Source organism: Monomorium pharaonis, chromosome 4 (assembly GCF_013373865.1).
Source record: "Monomorium pharaonis isolate MP-MQ-018 chromosome 4, ASM1337386v2, whole genome shotgun sequence".
NCBI classification, from domain to species: domain Eukaryota; kingdom Metazoa; phylum Arthropoda; class Insecta; order Hymenoptera; family Formicidae; genus Monomorium; species Monomorium pharaonis.
The window spans coordinates 10,620,058-10,637,938 of NC_050470.1; the positions used below are offsets into that span (position 1 = coordinate 10,620,058).

General features: G+C 38.2%; 3 protein-coding genes across 6 annotated transcripts; 2 read left to right on the forward strand and 1 right to left on the reverse strand.

The window, feature by feature from the left end:
• Positions 1-434: 434 nt before the first annotated feature.
• Positions 435-1,756, forward strand: LOC118645118 (eukaryotic translation initiation factor 3 subunit H-like). Its single transcript, XM_036285565.1, has 3 exons — positions 435-507; positions 570-857; positions 932-1,756. The coding sequence occupies exons 2-3, from the start codon at positions 595-597 to the stop codon at positions 1,677-1,679; spliced, it is 1,011 nt and encodes a 336-aa protein (XP_036141458.1). The 5' UTR covers positions 435-507; positions 570-594; the 3' UTR covers positions 1,680-1,756.
• On the reverse strand, positions 1,757-4,632 carry LOC105839043 (NAD-dependent protein deacylase Sirt4). Its single transcript, XM_012685059.3, has 4 exons — positions 4,431-4,632; positions 4,016-4,286; positions 3,637-3,919; positions 1,757-2,230 (listed from the first exon to the last, which is right to left on the reverse strand). Exons 1-4 carry the CDS (start codon positions 4,495-4,497, stop codon positions 1,889-1,891), a joined length of 963 nt encoding a protein of 320 aa, XP_012540513.1. The 5' UTR covers positions 4,498-4,632; the 3' UTR covers positions 1,757-1,888.
• A 1,306-nt stretch (positions 4,633-5,938) lies between these two features.
• LOC105828146 (putative uncharacterized protein DDB_G0271606) lies at positions 5,939-17,881 on the forward strand. Of its 4 annotated transcripts, none has more exons than XM_012666361.3 (16): positions 5,939-7,484; positions 9,453-9,550; positions 9,638-9,711; positions 9,930-10,200; positions 10,307-11,206; positions 11,315-11,666; positions 11,750-11,883; positions 11,960-12,040; positions 12,105-12,275; positions 12,347-12,595; positions 12,663-12,846; positions 12,976-13,047; positions 13,254-13,520; positions 15,118-15,294; positions 15,449-15,853; positions 16,315-16,565. In XM_012666361.3, exons 1-16 carry the CDS (start codon positions 7,268-7,270, stop codon positions 16,563-16,565), a joined length of 3,903 nt encoding a protein of 1,300 aa, XP_012521815.1. In that variant the 5' UTR covers positions 5,939-7,267. The 4 variants fall into 4 exon arrangements, with proteins under 4 accessions (XP_012521815.1, XP_036141465.1, XP_012521816.1 ...); XM_012666360.3 differs by having other exon boundaries at positions 5,941-7,484; positions 11,747-11,883; positions 16,315-17,881; XM_036285572.1 differs by lacking the exon at positions 12,976-13,047 and having other exon boundaries at positions 5,940-7,484; positions 16,315-17,881.

Consider the following 17,881-nt stretch of genomic DNA (forward strand, 5'->3'; position numbering starts at 1 on the left):
CGGGAGGTTAATAGATTTTCTGTCTCTCCTTAGATAATAATATAGAGAAAGATAGGTAGTCGATTAATCTCCTGTTAGCAGTTAACCGTGAGTTGTGGAACCGGGCCTTAAGAAGTCATTAATTAATGATAGAGTATTAGCATTTTAAAATAATAACTTGAGACAATCTTGAAATAAAATTCGACTACAAATGTGATTCCAAAATATTCTGAAAAATGCCCTATTTTAAGTGACCAATCATCTTACGCAAAGCATCGATGGAAACTTTACCTAAGGCCGAAATCACATGGTGCGGAATAGAGCTACGGAATAGAACTTGCGTCATAGAAGCAGCCAATCAGAGCTTTGCCGCATCAGAATGCGTTGATGCTGCAAAGCTCTGATTGGCTGCTTCTATGACTCACGTTCTATTCCGCAGCTCTATTCCGCACCATGTGATTTCGGCCTAAGAAGAAGAAAGGAAGAGAAAAACATATGATCCTTTTTTGGTTAACCTCCATTGACGCGGTACGGTGGTAGACGTTGATGGACGTTGGTTGATTGAGTAGCTGTATATAACTTTTTTGCAGCTACGGGAGATTAAATCCATCAAAAATGGTTTCAAGAGCGACGTCGAGAAGGATTCCCGAGGTAGAACCGCGTATAGATTATGTGCAATGTGACGGATTGGTAGTGATGAAAATGGTGAAACACTGCCACGAGGAGTCCTCTGGCAACATGGAAGTCGCCCAGGGTGCTCTTCTTGGTTTGGTCGTGCAAAACCGCCTGGAGATTACCAACTGCTTCCCATTTCCCAAAAACGACGAGATCATGGACGAAGAGGAGTATCAGCTTGCCATGATGCGGAGGTTAAGATGGTAAGTATCAGTATAAAATTCAAAAATGTAGCGCCTTAGAACACAAGGACAATATTTTGTTTAACGGCACGCAGGGTGAATGTCGATCACTTCCACGTTGGTTGGTATCAGAGCGCGGACGTCGGCAACTTCCTGAATCTGTCCCTGCTAGAGTCGCAGTATCACTATCAGACCTCTATTGAGGAATCGGTCGTGCTTATTTACGACACGGCGAAGTCCGCCAGAGGTTTTCTAACGCTCAAAGCATACCGGCTCACTCCGCAAGCGATACAGATGTACAAGGAGAACGAGTTCACTCCAGAAGCTTTGCGCACCTTAAAGATTGGATACGAAAGTCTCTTTGTCGAAATTCCAGTTGTTATAAAGAACAGTAATCTGACGAATATCATGATGTCAGAATTGGACGAAATGATTCCAGAGGAGCAGGGCACAAAGTACCTGGATCTTGGAACAGCTACAGTGTTAGAGAACCAATTAAGATGCCTAATGGATCGAGTGGATGAGTTGAATCAGGAGGCAATGAAGTTTAACAGGTATCAACAGTTGGTGGTTCGACAGCAGCAAGATAAGAACAGGCTATTGGCCAAGAGGGCCCAAGAGAACGCTGCTAGGGCTGCGAAGGACGAACCACCGCTACCCGATGACGATATCAACAAATTGATGAGACCTCTACCAGTCCCACCAAGATTAAATCCAATGATTGTCGCTGGACAAATCAACACGTACAGCGAGCATATCTCGCAATTCTGTGCTCAGAGCTTAGCAAAATTGTATATCACTCAAAGTCTACAAAATGCAAAGGAGGCAAAGTCATCCCGTTGATTAATTGTATTGAGGATATTTACAACATGCAAAAAAATAATTACAAAAATAAAAGAAACATACGATTTTTCAAGAAATTCGTTCAATTGTTTATTTATTTTTTTTAATTCAACAGCTATAATAAATTTAAAATTAAATAACAATATACTATAATATGTACAAATATCTCAAATAATATTTAACAATTTGAAAGCTATTCACATTTGTCATTATCTTAGAAAATCCTTTGAAGCATTTAACTGCCAAATTTTTGGTAGAACATCTCCACATCTCCCTTTTATTCTCAAATTGATAAGTTTATCGCCTCTAGTTTCACCGATATTTACCATTGCTATTGGCTTCTTAGCATCAAACGCTTGCAGTACAATCCTGTATGCGGAGAATGTACTAAGTGTTGTTCCCAAAATTAGCAAAGCATCTAAACTTTCCACATTAGCTTTCACATTTTGTACTTTATCGTGTGGCACGTTGTCTCCAAAAAATACAATATCCGGTTTCAAAATGCCACCGCAATTGTCGCAAGCAGGAACTTTGAAGCCTTCTATCTGTTCCTGTATCATATTTTATAAAAATAATATCTACACCGAATATGTTACCTGTAACTTGATCATTTATATTGATTGTATTTAATAATATGAGAAAATATGAAAAATTTATCTCAAAACAAATATAACATTTTTTTTATTCTTATTATTTTATAAGACTGAGATATTTCAATTTTTTTTTATGTTAGAAAGGCATTTTCATATATATGACTTATATTTTAAGGTCATCTTAAAATCAACATACTCAAATTTTTTTTAAAGAACTATATTACTACATTATAAAAATATATCATTCTATTAAAAAAAATATTGATCTCTAAATGATCGAGTTACTCTATATATAATATAAAAAAAAAAACATTTGTTAAGTATATTCAGAATTGAAAAGTAACGCGTAATCATTATTTTTCTTCAATCATTTTTTTTGTGTGTAACCATAACAAATCAAATTTAATCATTTTTATCGTTATTTTTTTTAGTTTCTTTATATCTATTCTCTAAATCGTAATCAGTGAATTTTTCACTGGAAAACTGAATAAATTTGATTCAAGTATACTTATAACTATATCAATCAATATATACACTGTCTTTCAGTGATAATACACTGATCAGTAAGAGTATCCCCTTCTTAATTATTGAAAGACATAGTCACAAGTTTTATTCACATTTATATTTCATAATATATCTTAAATATAAAAAAATACTTGGTAATTTATGTTTTAAGCTGCACTCTGAATTTAATAATTACCAGAATTTTTTATAACGTTAACGTTTTAAAATAATTTTTCATAAAATTTACATTTATGAATTACAATTTAAATTTCTATAAAGTGTAAAAAATAAAGATATTAATAAAGAAAAAATCAGTATTATATGTTTAATTAAAATTTGTTATATAAAAACTTTTAGAATTGTAAAGTTTAATATTATTACATTTTATGTTATGTAATTGTTATTTTAAAATATCACTTTCTAACAATTACAAAAAATCAAACAGTAATGAATCATTTTTCTAAGTAATGATGCATTAAAATCAATAACAATGATAACAAGTTTCTTTTTATAAAAAACTAGACATCACAGACGCGTGCTTCGCGCCTATTTGACTTTTTATTTTTTACTTTTTAAAAATAAATTACAACAATAATTGTATAGATAATCATCTATACAAATTTGACAGCTATCAAAATTCAATCACAATGACAGCTACTCTCACAACATAAAGTAAGCGCAGCAAGAGAACCAAACAGCATCGCGAAAAAGAGGCAACAATCACTTTGAGATTTGCAATTGTTACAACATGCACTTTTTTAAAAGGGGACTAGCACGCAGCGCATGTCTGTATTCACTAAACTGTCAAATTACAACTTTGAGAGATACCATATACATATATAAATATGACTATTGTATACCTGTGACAATTCTACATCACCATCAGGTCTTATCATTTGAGCAGTTGCGATTGTGGATGGATTAAGAGTTTGAAACACTCTTTGAAGTTCATGTCGGCATATTTTGTGATCACAATTAAGACACATTACTCTGAATGCTGTACCATGCAGCTCAATCACCTTCTTATTTCCTGCCTTGAAATGTAAATTATCTACATTCTGCGTGACAATACATCCCACCTTTCCAATATCTTCCAAGTGTTTTAGTATCTCATGTGTAATATTTGGTTTAAGAGAGGAAAACCTATAAATGCACAACTGATAAAAGATGTTGAGATTTTTTAATTAATTTTCTTAAATAATATAATAAGAAACGTCGAAGCTATAGAAAGACAAAAACCTTGGCCATCCAATGTAATTTCTGGCCCAATATCGTCTTCTGGCTGCTTCACTATCACAAAACTCTTTATACAGAATTGGTTTGCGATTGCTTCGGGCATACAGTCCAACCTCAGCTGATCTGTAATCAGGAATACCACTTTCCGTGGATATTCCTGCTCCAGTCAACACGCATAGATGATGACGTTTATTAACAAATTCTTTTAATCTTGTCACATCCTCTGTTGACACTGGGTTACATTTCGGAACGAATGCAAGATTCGATAATTGCCCTGCAAAGCGATAAACATCTTAATACGATCCTCACATGTGATTATACGGAATATAACTCGTGAACTCTAAATAATTAAAATTTAAAAAGACAGCTTTTTATGCATTTAATAAAACGAACATAACCAAATTTAGCATAAACTTACGATGTGATCCTCCTGACAAAACATCCGTAAAGAGCTTCGTGTTATGGCAAGTACATCTCGCAATCATAATGAAACCTATAATTTAATCATTCTGACATAAATATTAAACATGCACATTAACACGTGCATCGTTTGACCTTTAAATTTTAGAGCTCCCGCACAGCTTCTACAATATAAAATGCATAATGCATAAGAGAATTAACCAATCAGAGATCTTTATTTCTATCCTAGGGAGGGAAATAGACGATTCTGATTGATCGATTCTCTTATGCATTATGCATTTCGTGTTATGCAAAGGTCTGTGCGGCGGCCTTTAGGCTGCGTTCCGATATTTATGCCCGATTTCTTTATGTCCATGCAATTATCTTGCGGTTAAAATTATCCAGGAGATAAACTACCAGATCTATGCACGTGATTGGTTAAACTTGATATTTATCCTCCGGATAACTTTATCGGGAAGTAAAGAAATCGGACATTAGAGCCACTTGCACCAAACTCTGATTACCTTAATCGTTGATTAGTCCATTAGAATTGACCAATCGTATTTGTCGTTAAGCAAAATTAACAAATTCGATTGGTCAATTCCAATGGACTAATCAAAGATTAAGTTAATCAGAGACATATGGTTTGTTCGCGTCGCCATGCTCCGATATGCTCCTACTCACTCCAACGCATTCTAATAGGTTGGCATCATCGGAATCAACGTATTGGAGTGCAATGGAGTGAATAGGAGCATGTTGGGACATGTGACGCGAATAGACCCCTAGTTTACACCGAGCACTTGGAAACTAGGGCAGAGTTTGGTGCAAGTGGCCCTTACTGGCCTAGTTTACATCGTGCATTTGATACACGTATCAAATAGTAAAGAACTAGTGAATGTGTTTAATCCTTGGCCTAGTTTACATCGTGCATTTAATACGCGTATCAAGTAGTGAATTTAAGCTGATCAGCCAATGATTAAACACATTCACTAGTTATTTACTATTTGATACGCGTATCAAAATGCACGATGTAAACTAGTGGTTTGTACTTTCTAGCTGCACTGTTGCACCGGTGCAATAAGTTAGAATGAGAAAATAATATACTTGTCTTACTTTAACTTATTGCACCGGTGCAACAGTGCAGCTAAAAAGAACAGACCATTTTTCTCATTCTAACTTATTGCACCAGTGCAACAGTGCAGCTAGAAAGAACAGACCATAGGTCTTTAATAGTCAAAGGAGTCGGCCAATCAGGCGTATCGACATGCACGAAGCGGCATGCATTTTTGTTTCTAGGCTCGTGATTGGCTTCGTGATCGTGTTCCGTCGCCCACATCGTTTAGTCCGGATCTACAATAGTGTAGTAAGCATAAGAAATTCGATTGGTTGAATTTCTTATGTACTTTGCTTATGGACCAATCAATTTACTTATGTACATATGTTATGCGTTATGCAAAGTCTGTGCGAGGGGCCTTTAATCGTCGACGATTGCTAGTGGCTGTCGAACTCTCGTCGATGACAGCGCCCGTCCCTTTCTATCGTGTTCCGGGAAACTTCTACTGTAAACTCCATCATCTCCTTGTTTTCGATCCCCCTCGGTCAGAAACGTTCGGCTAGCATTGTGAGGGTTCGCGGAGGCAGGAAAGACAGGCGAGGCAAGGCAAGGCGAGACGAGGAAAGGAAGACAAGCGGTTCTAGGCGGTCAGTCTCGGGCCAGTCACAGAGGAAACCAACCGAGCAGCGGTAGAAGTGGGGATCGCGCCAGCCATTTTCTATTTTTGCATAGCACCGCGAGTGAGAGTCAGTGCGTGCGCGTGTGTGTGTACACGGGCCGTTTATTTTGTGTTGCGCGTGATATATACGAAGATCGATGGACTGACCGAGCGATCGGCAACGGCGACAGCGACGGCGACGGCTGCTGCGCTACGGGCCGTGTGTTCTGTGACATGAGATGATCACCGAAAGATCCCGCGATCGTGCCACTCGCAGAATCCACGTTCACGGGGCCCACTCGTTCGCGCAGCTTTGCGTGTAACTCTTGCTCTCTCTCTCCCTCCCCTCTCTTTCTCTCTGTCTCTCTTTCTCCCGTGTGATCTCTCATCCCGTAAACACACGCTCCTTGCTCTTTCTTTCCCTTTTTCTCTCTCTTTTTCCCTCTCTTTTTCCTCTCCCTCTTGTTCCACCTCCTTCTCCTGTTCTCTTTTTCTATCCACTACTATTCATCCTCCCGTTTCGAAACGGTCGGAGGAAAAAGTACATATACACATCACCCCGTCTAAGCTCTGTCGCTGGCCGAGCCACACAAAACGTAAAAGGGAAAACCAGTCTGTGATACTAAACAGTACTAAGCAATATATATGCACATATATATATAGATATATATATTTAGAGGGTGTAAACTACTACTACTACTACTACTACTACTACTGCAGCAACGTGTAAAAGGTGCGCGCTCGCTCTCGTGTATATATGCGTGCGTGCGAGTGTGCATGCGTACGAGCCAACTAGCAATCTCGCGCGCGTCCCGTATCTGTGCGCGTGTGTCGTGCGCGCGCGAGCGCATATTTGTGTTGTGTATACCGTGTGTGTGCGTGTGTGTGGTGTGTGTATGTGTGGCTGTGGCTGTGGCTGTGTGTTACGTGCCACCGCTCGTCTATGGTAGCACGAGAGACATAGAAGACAGAGATCGCGTCTCGGGGAAGATAGCGAGTCGTCATCACACAGGGAACGGGACGCCGGTATCGGCGCAGGACACCCCATCCTCCTCATCCTCATCCTTCTCCTCTTCCTCCTCCTCCTCCTCCTCCTCCTCCTCTTGCTGCCGTCCACCGCCGACGAGCGGCGATCAACGGCGCGATGTCCGTCGAGTCTGTGACAAGTGACAAACAGCAGCAGCAGCAGCAGCCGCCGCCGCCACCACTGCCGACGGCGACGACCACCGCGACGGCAACGGCGACAGCGACAACGGCAACGGCTGCAGCAGCGACGACGACGGCGACAACAACAACGACAACGGCGACGACGTCGGTGACGGCGGCGACCGCGACCACGACCGCGACGAAAAGGGTAGAAGGTACGAGCCGATAGATTTGACCACGTCCCTTTTTCCCCGAGCTCGAAATAACCTCGCGAGTTTAGGTCCGTTCGCTTTCTCTTCCGCTTTCTCTCTCGTTAAACGTCATGTTTCCTACGCTGAAAACGAAAGCGCGATTTTGATTAAAAAAAAAAAACTTAGCACTTGTTTACTGCGCACGCTGCCAATTGAAGTCTGCAGATCCGTAAACTTTTAACTAATCTGACAACTTATATACGGTAGATTATGAGCTGTTTTATGCGACCCGCGATTGAGTTACTCAAAGTCCACTTTATCACTTTTTAAGTTCTTAATAATTTCATTTCTTTGTCCCCGCCGCCTTCTGTCCTTTCTAATTTTTTTAAGATGAACCTTTACTTAATAATCTATATGGTAAACATACCTTCTCAAATATAGTTTTCTAATAAAAGTTCGCTACTAATAAACTTAGTAGACCATATATTTGAAAACATGTTTATCGTTAAAAGTGGATCAAAAACATGAGCCCTTCCTTCTTGAATTTTGTTGTTCAAATTTTATTTAGGATCTTTAACATTAACACCGACATTAAGCACTCCTCATCGATTCTGCTTTTCTTCGTGTTAATTCTCGCATTCATTTATGCGCAAAAAAGATCCGTCTTAAAAGTACTGAATTAACAAAAGATCCATACTTTCTTCAAGCAGAGACACGTGCGTTTCTGGATCGAGCGATAGACAAGATAAATATGAAATATTCTTTTACGTGCACTCAAATATCCTGGGGGGGGGGGCTGACTGTACGTTGTGCATGTGAATTTGCGCTTCTGTTTATGAGATAATCATATAAGTTTCTAGAAACCTCCCCGTTTACGCAGGAATCAGTTACATTTAAATCATCCCTCCGACCAATCAAGCGCTCACTTATCTAGGAAGACTTCGATTGGTTCACGAGAGGGAGAGAGTTGTGTTATCTCGTGTCCGCGAGGACGGTTCGAATCGAGTCAGTCCACACTGTACTTTGCTTACACGACGACGTTTACATATACTCCTTTCTGTATCGAGTGTTGTGCGAGTGTGAATTACAAGCAGTAGAATAAGGCGTGGAACCGAAGTGTCAAATAATAATTATTTCGATAACGGAAATACTTCGCGTTCTTCTAAAGCCCGATACGTCCGACGAAAAGTCGATTTAATACTTTTTTTTTCTTTCTCCGCGAAGGAACACGTGGGGGAGGACGGCAGTTGGTTTTCTTTTTTCTAAGCTGCTTTGCGCCAAGGAACAAGGGGGCGAATCTACTGGAATCGTTTTGTTTTGACTTCAAAGCCGACAAAAAAAGGGGGGAGTGGACAGAGATTCTCGTAACATTTAGATCTCGCGAGAGCTTTTTGAGAACAAATATCACTTGTGGAGGAATCTCATTTTCTAGTGACTCACGGAGTCACCAAGTATTCGTGACGGATTTCGCAAATTCACTGACCCTCGTTTGCCCTTCACCCGTTTGTTTACAAACGGCGAGACGGTTGCGCGCGGGAAACACAACGGTTTAGGTAGGAGCCGAAGGATAAGAAAGGAAGGAAGGCAGGCTCTTTCTCGCGCACTCGGTTTATTTCGAGGCGAACGAACGAGCACAATGAGACTGATCGCCGTCGATCGGTTTATCGGGTCGAATTGGTACCGCCGACCACGGAAGCGACCGCTGGTCGGCCCGACTGGGTCTCCCTTTCTGGACATCCTGGTCATGCAAACCAGGTCCTGCCGTTGGTTTCGGAGAAACAAGTCTGTCAATCCGCTAAAACGAGTGACCTTCCGTAAGTACGATCGCGATGCGTGCCGCAGACAAACCCTCCCCAAAAGCTAGCAAATCGCGTCCGAGAATTAGGAACTTTCGGAATTTCGATGAACTTTGGACCCAGTTTAACGAAGAAGCCGCTTTTTTTTTACATTGCGATTGTTTTATCTTTCTTCCTTTCCATCATTGTTTTACAGGAGATGAGGCCATTATATCGATGTCGCTGGCCGGGGAGGTGACTGACACTTCGATCATGGAAGTGGGCCGTTCTAGACCGCAGTTTCAATATTCTCGGGTAAATATCGCATTTTGCAAGTGTTGAAATTTATATTTAAAAAACCAAGTATATCTTGTGATGTGTTTTTTGTTTTTTTTTCTACAGGAAGATCTAATGCTGATCAAAAATTTGCGATTGTCTAGACGTAGACCTACATTCCTAGATGCCGCTTATAACAAGTAAGTTATAAAGGTTTATGATCCACCAAAGTAGATTAACTTCAATCTTGGTTTATATTATCTTATCTTTTTTCAATTTTTAGAACTAGAAAAAGAAAAAAAATCAGTTAAAACTAAGATCAAAATAATCCACACATACGGTGTGATTAAAATGAATCGAATTATCAAGATATCGATATTTGTCTTACCAATCGCGTAATACTTAATTTTGCTTGCAGCTCGCGAGGCGTTTGGGATCCTGAACGCTGGCATTCGGACAGAAAGCGTAGCGATACACCCCCGAAGGAAGAGAGGACTGGACGTGGTGATCAAATCACTGAGAATCATAGTAAGCGACGTAGTAATGGCGATCCACGAGACCGAATACGTAAGGAGCAAGACGGCATCGTTTTGAGTCCACAACGAAGAAGTTTTAATTCAGGTTGTTTCGTTAACGTTTCAAATCAGCCACCGAGCCGGCGCCCAGAAAGCCCAATTGGCAAAACAGAGGTACGTCTTCGTCTTGAAGTGTCACTTTTCCAAGACTTCATATCTTTACATTATCTTTTACATCGCTTTGCTATTTATAAACACAATTACAAAATACTTTACACAGGTTAGCCACCGTGAACCTGTTCGTCGAATTGGTAGCGGTAGAATTCTAACACGGGATATATGGGACTTTCGAGCGGAGAACGAGAAAATGGAATCTGAGCGTGCAGATTACGGGTTTAGATCAGGCACAGCTGCTGGTGGCTCTCTGCGTGATCGTGACAGTAGAGATAATCGTGATGGAGGGAAGGAGCGAGATAGGGATCGCGACATGCGAGAACGCGATCGCGAACGGGATGAGAGGTTTGAGCGGCGATCATTCGGCCGGGATTACGGGGATCGCGGTGAAAGGGAGCGCGATCGTGGCGATAGGGGAGGAGCGGAGCGAAACAATGAGCGGAATCATCAGACGGACCGTGACAAGGATCGCGGACGCGAGAAGAGATTTATCAACGACCGTCGTCAACGAACGTACAGTGACACTCGTGATTTGGACGAGCCCGAATGGTTTAGCTCAGGACCTACGTCTCAACATGATACGATTGAGCTCAGAGGCTTCGAGGATATTCCGGAGGAAAAGGTAGTGAGCAGCGGTAGCAATGCCAAAAGTAAGAAGCAAAATCCCACACAAAAGAAACGTGGCAAGAGAAATTCCACGGAGAAGGACGAGAAACCGAATGAGAATTCGGCGACGGGTCCTAAGGGACGCAGCACTCCGACTGTCATGGATCAGCCTGTGAACGCTGTGCCGGCGCCACGTTCTCCGCTTTCCGAACAGACTGAGCAATCTATCACTAAGAAGAAAGAGAAAGATGTTAATGAAAGTAGTGTCACCGGGCCGACCTCCGAATCGAGAGAGAACTCCAACAGCGCAAATCAGAATCAAGAGGACTCGCATCCTGATTTTAATCTAGATGAGTTTCTGAAATCTGATACGTTCCCTGGAGTTTCCGGATTGTTGACGGTGAGTCGTCTCGTTAATCCGAAATATTTTACATAATATTTTGTTTCGAATATTTGTAATTTATTTTCTCGCGTCACACTCAAACAATTTTTGCCTTTTTATTTGTAGAATGGCGTTGGTTCGAATAGCGGTACCGGTTCGCGATTCAGTCAGTGGTTCAAGAGAGAAAGCCCAATTCAGCAAGCAGATAGTCGTAGAGCTTCCATACAAGATGAATTGCTGAATAATTTATTAAACGACATCACCGAACCGAATATTCAAATACCATCGGTGACGGAATCGAACACTTACTTCGCTCCAATTTCTCCGGCCAACACTACCAATAATGCTAATACTACCACAAATGGCGTCAAATTACTCGAGATGTTACATCGTGGTAATAAGCCAAATCAAAACGGCCAGGGTGATGCGAGTAGTACAGCTATACCTATGATGAAGAATTGTTCTATTAAAGATTTGGGTAAGATAGATTGTTTAAATAAATATTGCTATCAAGTAAACAAATTACAGTGAAATTGATAGGCATAAATTTCTTTTTAGAAGTTGGTGGCAAAGTTGTGCATAGTTTGGAAGAGTTGGAAGCACGTATGCGGGGTGGTGCTCCTCCACCTGCGACTTCGACTGATGCACCCCGTGCAAATAAGACTGAAGAAGATCTCTCTGCTTTTAAGAAACTGGTAGGTTTACACATGATAATTTGACTTTTTATTTTATTTCATAAGTATATCAAAACGAAAAAAGATTTTTTTTAAGCTTGCTCAAGTGACTGGAGGACAAGCTGTGCCTGCAGCTAACGGACCTATCACTCAAAAACAGCCTGTAACATTAATGCAAGTAAGTATATATGATACTTAATTTTTGGTATATTAATTAAGACGCATATATTTTTTTCTTTCAGTTACTTAATTCACAATTGAAAACTCAACAATCATCGATGCCATCTCAACAGCCGCCCGCAGAACCTATTCATACTACTACATTTAATCACGTCGGTCCCCTTGGTCCTACTCAACATCCGCATCAAGCTCAGATGCAACACGAGAATCTAATGAAAGTTTTGCAAATACAGGTACAATAATATTTTTTTATAATTAATATGTGATACATTTTGGTAAACGAAATATTTAATATTAATTGTAGCAACAACAGCAGCAGCAACAACAACAACAACAACAACAACAAAAGCAACAACGACATTCCGATATGCTATCAATGATGATGGGAAATCAACGGATGTTAGGTGTCAGTCCGGTGCCGGCGGAGATGCAAATGATGATAAATAATGTCCCGTCGAGCCAAGAGCTCTTACAGCGTCCGGAAGCTCAAGCAATTATTCAAGGTTTACAGCAAGGGGAGATCACTAGGCAACATCTAATACAGCAGTTGCAGGTTAGTTATTACGATAGATTGTATTGCAGAATAGAGATTTTAAAAAATTAATTGCATCTTCCCACAGAACCCCGCAATGCAACATCGCCATCGAGAAGTACTGGTGAACATATTGAAAATGTATGGTGGCACTACGCCTCGCACTATAAGTCCGCATCCTCATCCCGCTGCTCCTATCCCTCAGGATCACATCCTGCAACAGATGCTATATCAACAACAGCAACAGAGAATTCCATCTCCTATGAATAACGGTAAAATATTTTACGTGTTGATAATTAAAAAAATTTTTATTTTTTCGTAAAGGCAAATTTAAAATGTTGAGATTCTATATTTTTTTTTTTTATTAAATTGAACGATTTTGTACTGTATTTGGAATGCAGCTTATTGTCCACCTCCGATAATATCGTCAAATTTAACAGCTAGTCCTAGTACTTTAACAGTACAACATCCAGGTAATATAATAAATACATAAACTTTATATTTTGTAATTTTTTAAATCTTTTATATAAATAAAAAAATTTGTATTAAAGTTACATGAGAAAAGGACTATATGTAATAATATTATTTGATAAGTTATTTTAATTTAAATTATTGGGCGATATTTAATAAAACTGAAAAAATATATATAAATATATGTAAATTGTTATTGTTATAACAGTGATACCGCATAGAGTACCGTCGCCAAGGGAGATTGTTATGCATACTCAGTCTATAATGCAAAATGCTTTAATCAAGAAAAAATTGGAGGAACAACGTGAGAATTTTCGTAAGCGGCAAGATCAGCAGCAACAACAGCAGCAGCAGCAAGTTCAACAGCAACGCGCTTCGAGCCCTGTTAATTCGCCAGCTAAGCAAACTGCGAGTCCGCTCGCTTTCACTCCAACCTCCGTTTTACGTAAAATGACTGCTGATAAGGAACCTGACGGTGCGAATCAATTCTGTCAAGTAGAAACGACCTCTTCTATTACTCCTACAATTAATGGAAATGTTAATTTTCGCATGTCTCAAAATAATCATCAGAAACGCACATCTGCTTCTTCTATTAATCTCTCTAAGTTTTCTAATTCTGTCAATCAGGTGCAAAATGAAACTCTTAAAATGATCTTCCTGCAATCTGCCATAGCTAATCGTACAAGTAATACCTTCGATACGGAAGAATCGGCATTAAAAACTAAATATTTGTATTCGTTACAGCAGAAAAAAGACATAGAAGATAATAAGAAAATTAGTACTACGAAGGAAAAGGTTTTCCTTGGTGTTAATAAAAATGCAAACAATAATACAAAAACAACAAAGTCTGATGTAGTAGATGTTGATAATGATACTAACAATAATGATTATTGTGTCTCGCTTAACGAGGTACTAAAAAAACCATCTAAATTGGATATGCCGGTAGACGAAAATAAAATAACCACATCTACAGCATCAGATGAAATAAAGAACGTTGATTTGCAAAATGCTACTTTACTTACAACCAGTGAAAATGTCTAATTGTGCTGTCACGTGGATGAGGAGTTTGATAAAGTGTACATTGATGTTTCATAAAAGTAAATTCTTAATTGTTTAGAGCTATATTTTTTTTCTATTATTTTTGCGTTATAGGGTGTTTTCCAGCAACGACACGGTGCAACACAGAGTATCATTCTATCTTCTTTCAATATCAGTAAACAACAAAGATAGAATGAGACTCTGTGTCGCACCGTGTCGTTGCTGGAAAGCACCCATAAAAAGCAGAGCTATTTTGTTTCTTCGTTTTACGTTTGCGGCGGCGGCTTTATAAGCTTAAAAAATATCTTTAATATGACAGATATTTTGAAATATTATTTTTATTTTATATGTGATAAAAAAGCACTTTATAAAATAAACTCTTCATTTCTTAACATAGATTTATCTTCGAAAAATAGTATATGTTAAAATAATTTTTTTATAATAAAAAGCTTTATTTTGATCTTGTATCATCTGCTTTAACTTTTCTTTTTTTTTACACACTCACATTTTTCTCCTATTTTTAATATTGCTCGTTTTTATTAGAATTTTTTTTTAATATGCCATATTTTTATTCGATCTGCTTGCCAAAATTGCATGGGTTATGCTTTACAGAAAATAAATGTGTAAGTGACAACTACATTTATTGTTATTTCTATAAAATTATTACAGTTAATTATTGTTTTATTCACAAAATGATTTTATATAAAGATAATATATAAAAGTGAGATATGATTTATAAGAAATAGGAAACTAAATAGTATTAGTATAGGAATAAGAATGATGTTCAATAAATAATTAATTTGTAAGTTGCGTATATACATATATAAATATTAAATAAAAACGTGAATTTTAGCTTTTAATTTTGACGAAGATATAAATCAAATTTTTATATCACTAGACTATAATTTTTGAAGATAAAAAAAGGAAAATATTAAGGAATCAAGAAAGCATTAACATTTGTGTTTGTTATGAATATTTAGCCTTAAAATAATTCTTTGTCATTGTAAAATTATTGTATCTATATCTGGACATAGGAAGCAGCAATGAGCCACCCAAATTGTCTACACAAACTCAAGCTTCTCAAATGCAACAAATGCAGTCAGCTGCGGTTCAGTTACTTGCACAGGGAGCTCTTTCGAGACACACCGCATTGCGATCGCAACCTCCTGTTCAATCGACATGGTCGAATCCACCGCTTAAACAGCATCCAGGTAGGTTTATCACTTTTTAAAATTTTCCTAAAATTATAGAGAAATTTTCCATTGTAAAAGTCTCTTATTATTGATCTCGAAAATCTAATCTTGAAATTGACAATGTAAATGTAGCTGTACTCTATGTTTAATGCCACAGGAATTCTAATTACAGGTCGACCTATAGTAAAAGGTGGTAATAATAACAACAACGCGAGTGGCAATCAGTTCCAATATAATACGGGAAATACAGAGTTCCAACAACACCAACAACAACAACAACAACATAGAACAGTTCCGAATGTTTATGGCAATCCAGCACGATCTAAGCACACGATGGCAACTTCGTTATCGCATCACAATGTTCCACAATACAATGTAGCGCAGAACTCGATTATGAATCAAAGAGCGAATCCTATGAATACGCAAATGAAGACACAGCAAGTTTCAACGCATCTCGCTAATATGCAACAACCACAACCGCCGCATGGAACCGTTAACATACAACAACCACCGCAGAGAACTGTAAATACACCTATGCAACTTGTTATGAGCCAAAACTACAATTCTAATCGTACAGGTAATAATTTGATAAAGTACGAATTATGAGTGTTTTTGAAATATTTTTTTTAAAAACAAGTCGAATAATCTTTGCGACTTCTACTTTTACACATCAATATTTGCAGAGCTTAGATCCCTTCTCATTCCATTTACATTGATTTTTCAGGTGTTTCTCTCCCAAATCAAATTGCATGCAATGGTGTTCAGAAATTGGAAAAATAACAAAACTACCTTAGTTTTCCTCTTCGTTTAATCCTGTCTTGACATCATCTTGTTTATTCCTCTTTGGATTAAATTAAGTAAACAATTATTAACTACATTGAAATGCTTTACGCTAGCAAATTTTATAACAGTATCATCGAGTTATATATAAATAATATCAACTATTCTTTTTAATATTTTGTGTGACAACCCGTATAGATAGCGATAATATTTACTCTTATTTAAACAATAATCTGTACATTAAAATTATATGTGTAGATGCAGGACGGGTGATGCGATCACAACAATTGAATATGACAGTCGGCCGTCAACCTTCACCAGGCCTCGGATTTGTGGGCAGTAATGGAGGTGATCTATCGCCAACATCTAATCAGCTTGCGCGATGGTTCAGCCCGGAACTTCTCGCTCAAGCTCGGGCCGGCAAGCTTCCGGAGCTTGCGCAAACGAACGTCCTATCGTTGGAGGAGCTCGAGAGACTTCAACATGCATCAACTATAGTGCATAACTAAAGTGACATTGTATTCGAATTACGTTTCAATTTTAGCGTGAAATTGCATTGGTAACACTACTCGCTACTGATTGGAGAATTCGGTATTCTTCGGTACATCTTCCTTCACGTCCAAAGCACCTATATAACATCCCCTATATGGATGCTGGATACACGCTGATAAATGACAAATGGTGCTCGCCTACGTAGATCGTTTTATCAAGTCTTCGTATTGACAAGAGATTTATCAAAGTAATACCATGTAATTTGATTAGGAATAGAGTCGATGATCGGTTGGACAGTACTTCTCTTTCGAAAGATCTTTTGTTGAAGATGATTACTAACATCATTTGTGAAGCCATCAAGTTTCGCGGAATGTTATTTAGAAACTACAAATGTACAGAATAGAATATGATAGTAAGAACAAAGCGTTAGAACGAAAAAGTGGACAGCTTTCTATACGAAAATGACGTATTGTTTATAAGACTGAAAAAAAAGAAAATTCTTATTGTTGATTATATATCAAGCTGTTAGAGCTTCATGCGTACTTTCTAAATAACAACACAATAAGATCTATTTGCCTAAGATAAGACTGCAAGTTTCTTATGTATTCCTATCTCATTATCTAACAAGAAACTAAAAATTATCTGGCGACTTTTGCATAAAGCGTTAATTTCAATGTTTTTATATTTAAAGCACATTTGTCATCAGTCTCTTATTTTTTCTTGTTGTCAATTAACAAATATTACGAGATATATTGTGACTATATTTTGCAATAATTCATAAATATTGAAAGCACCGTTACGTTCATTACGTTCCTTAACTTCGGAACAAAGAAAAACAAGATATTTTATTTATTGCTGTCAGCAAACGTAAAAATATAGTCTATATACTAAGTATGTGTCTAACGCAAAAAACTTATATCGTTGTCGCCAGCAGGAATAAGAACTAGATAGTCGATACGTTTAATCTAGTATTATTTATAGAATACATCACGTGCTTGCTTATTTACGATGGGACTTGCAAAGATCCTTAGGCAAATAATATGCGATCCCTTGAACTTGTGAACTGCAAGATAGCACCTGATTACAATTACATACACAGAGTGATGTCGTATTTAATATTCTATTCGTATTACTGCAAACAATGCGACTTTATTAACACGAAAAGCGTACGAAATAAAACGATGAGTATGTGACATCAAGTCATACATATATTACAAAAAATAAATATATAATATATACTTTTCTCTCGTGTGTAGAAGGCGCATGAAAGTGTCATTATCCTGATCGAAAGTGATATATAGAACTGTTTCTTAATAAAGAAGCTCGGAAGATA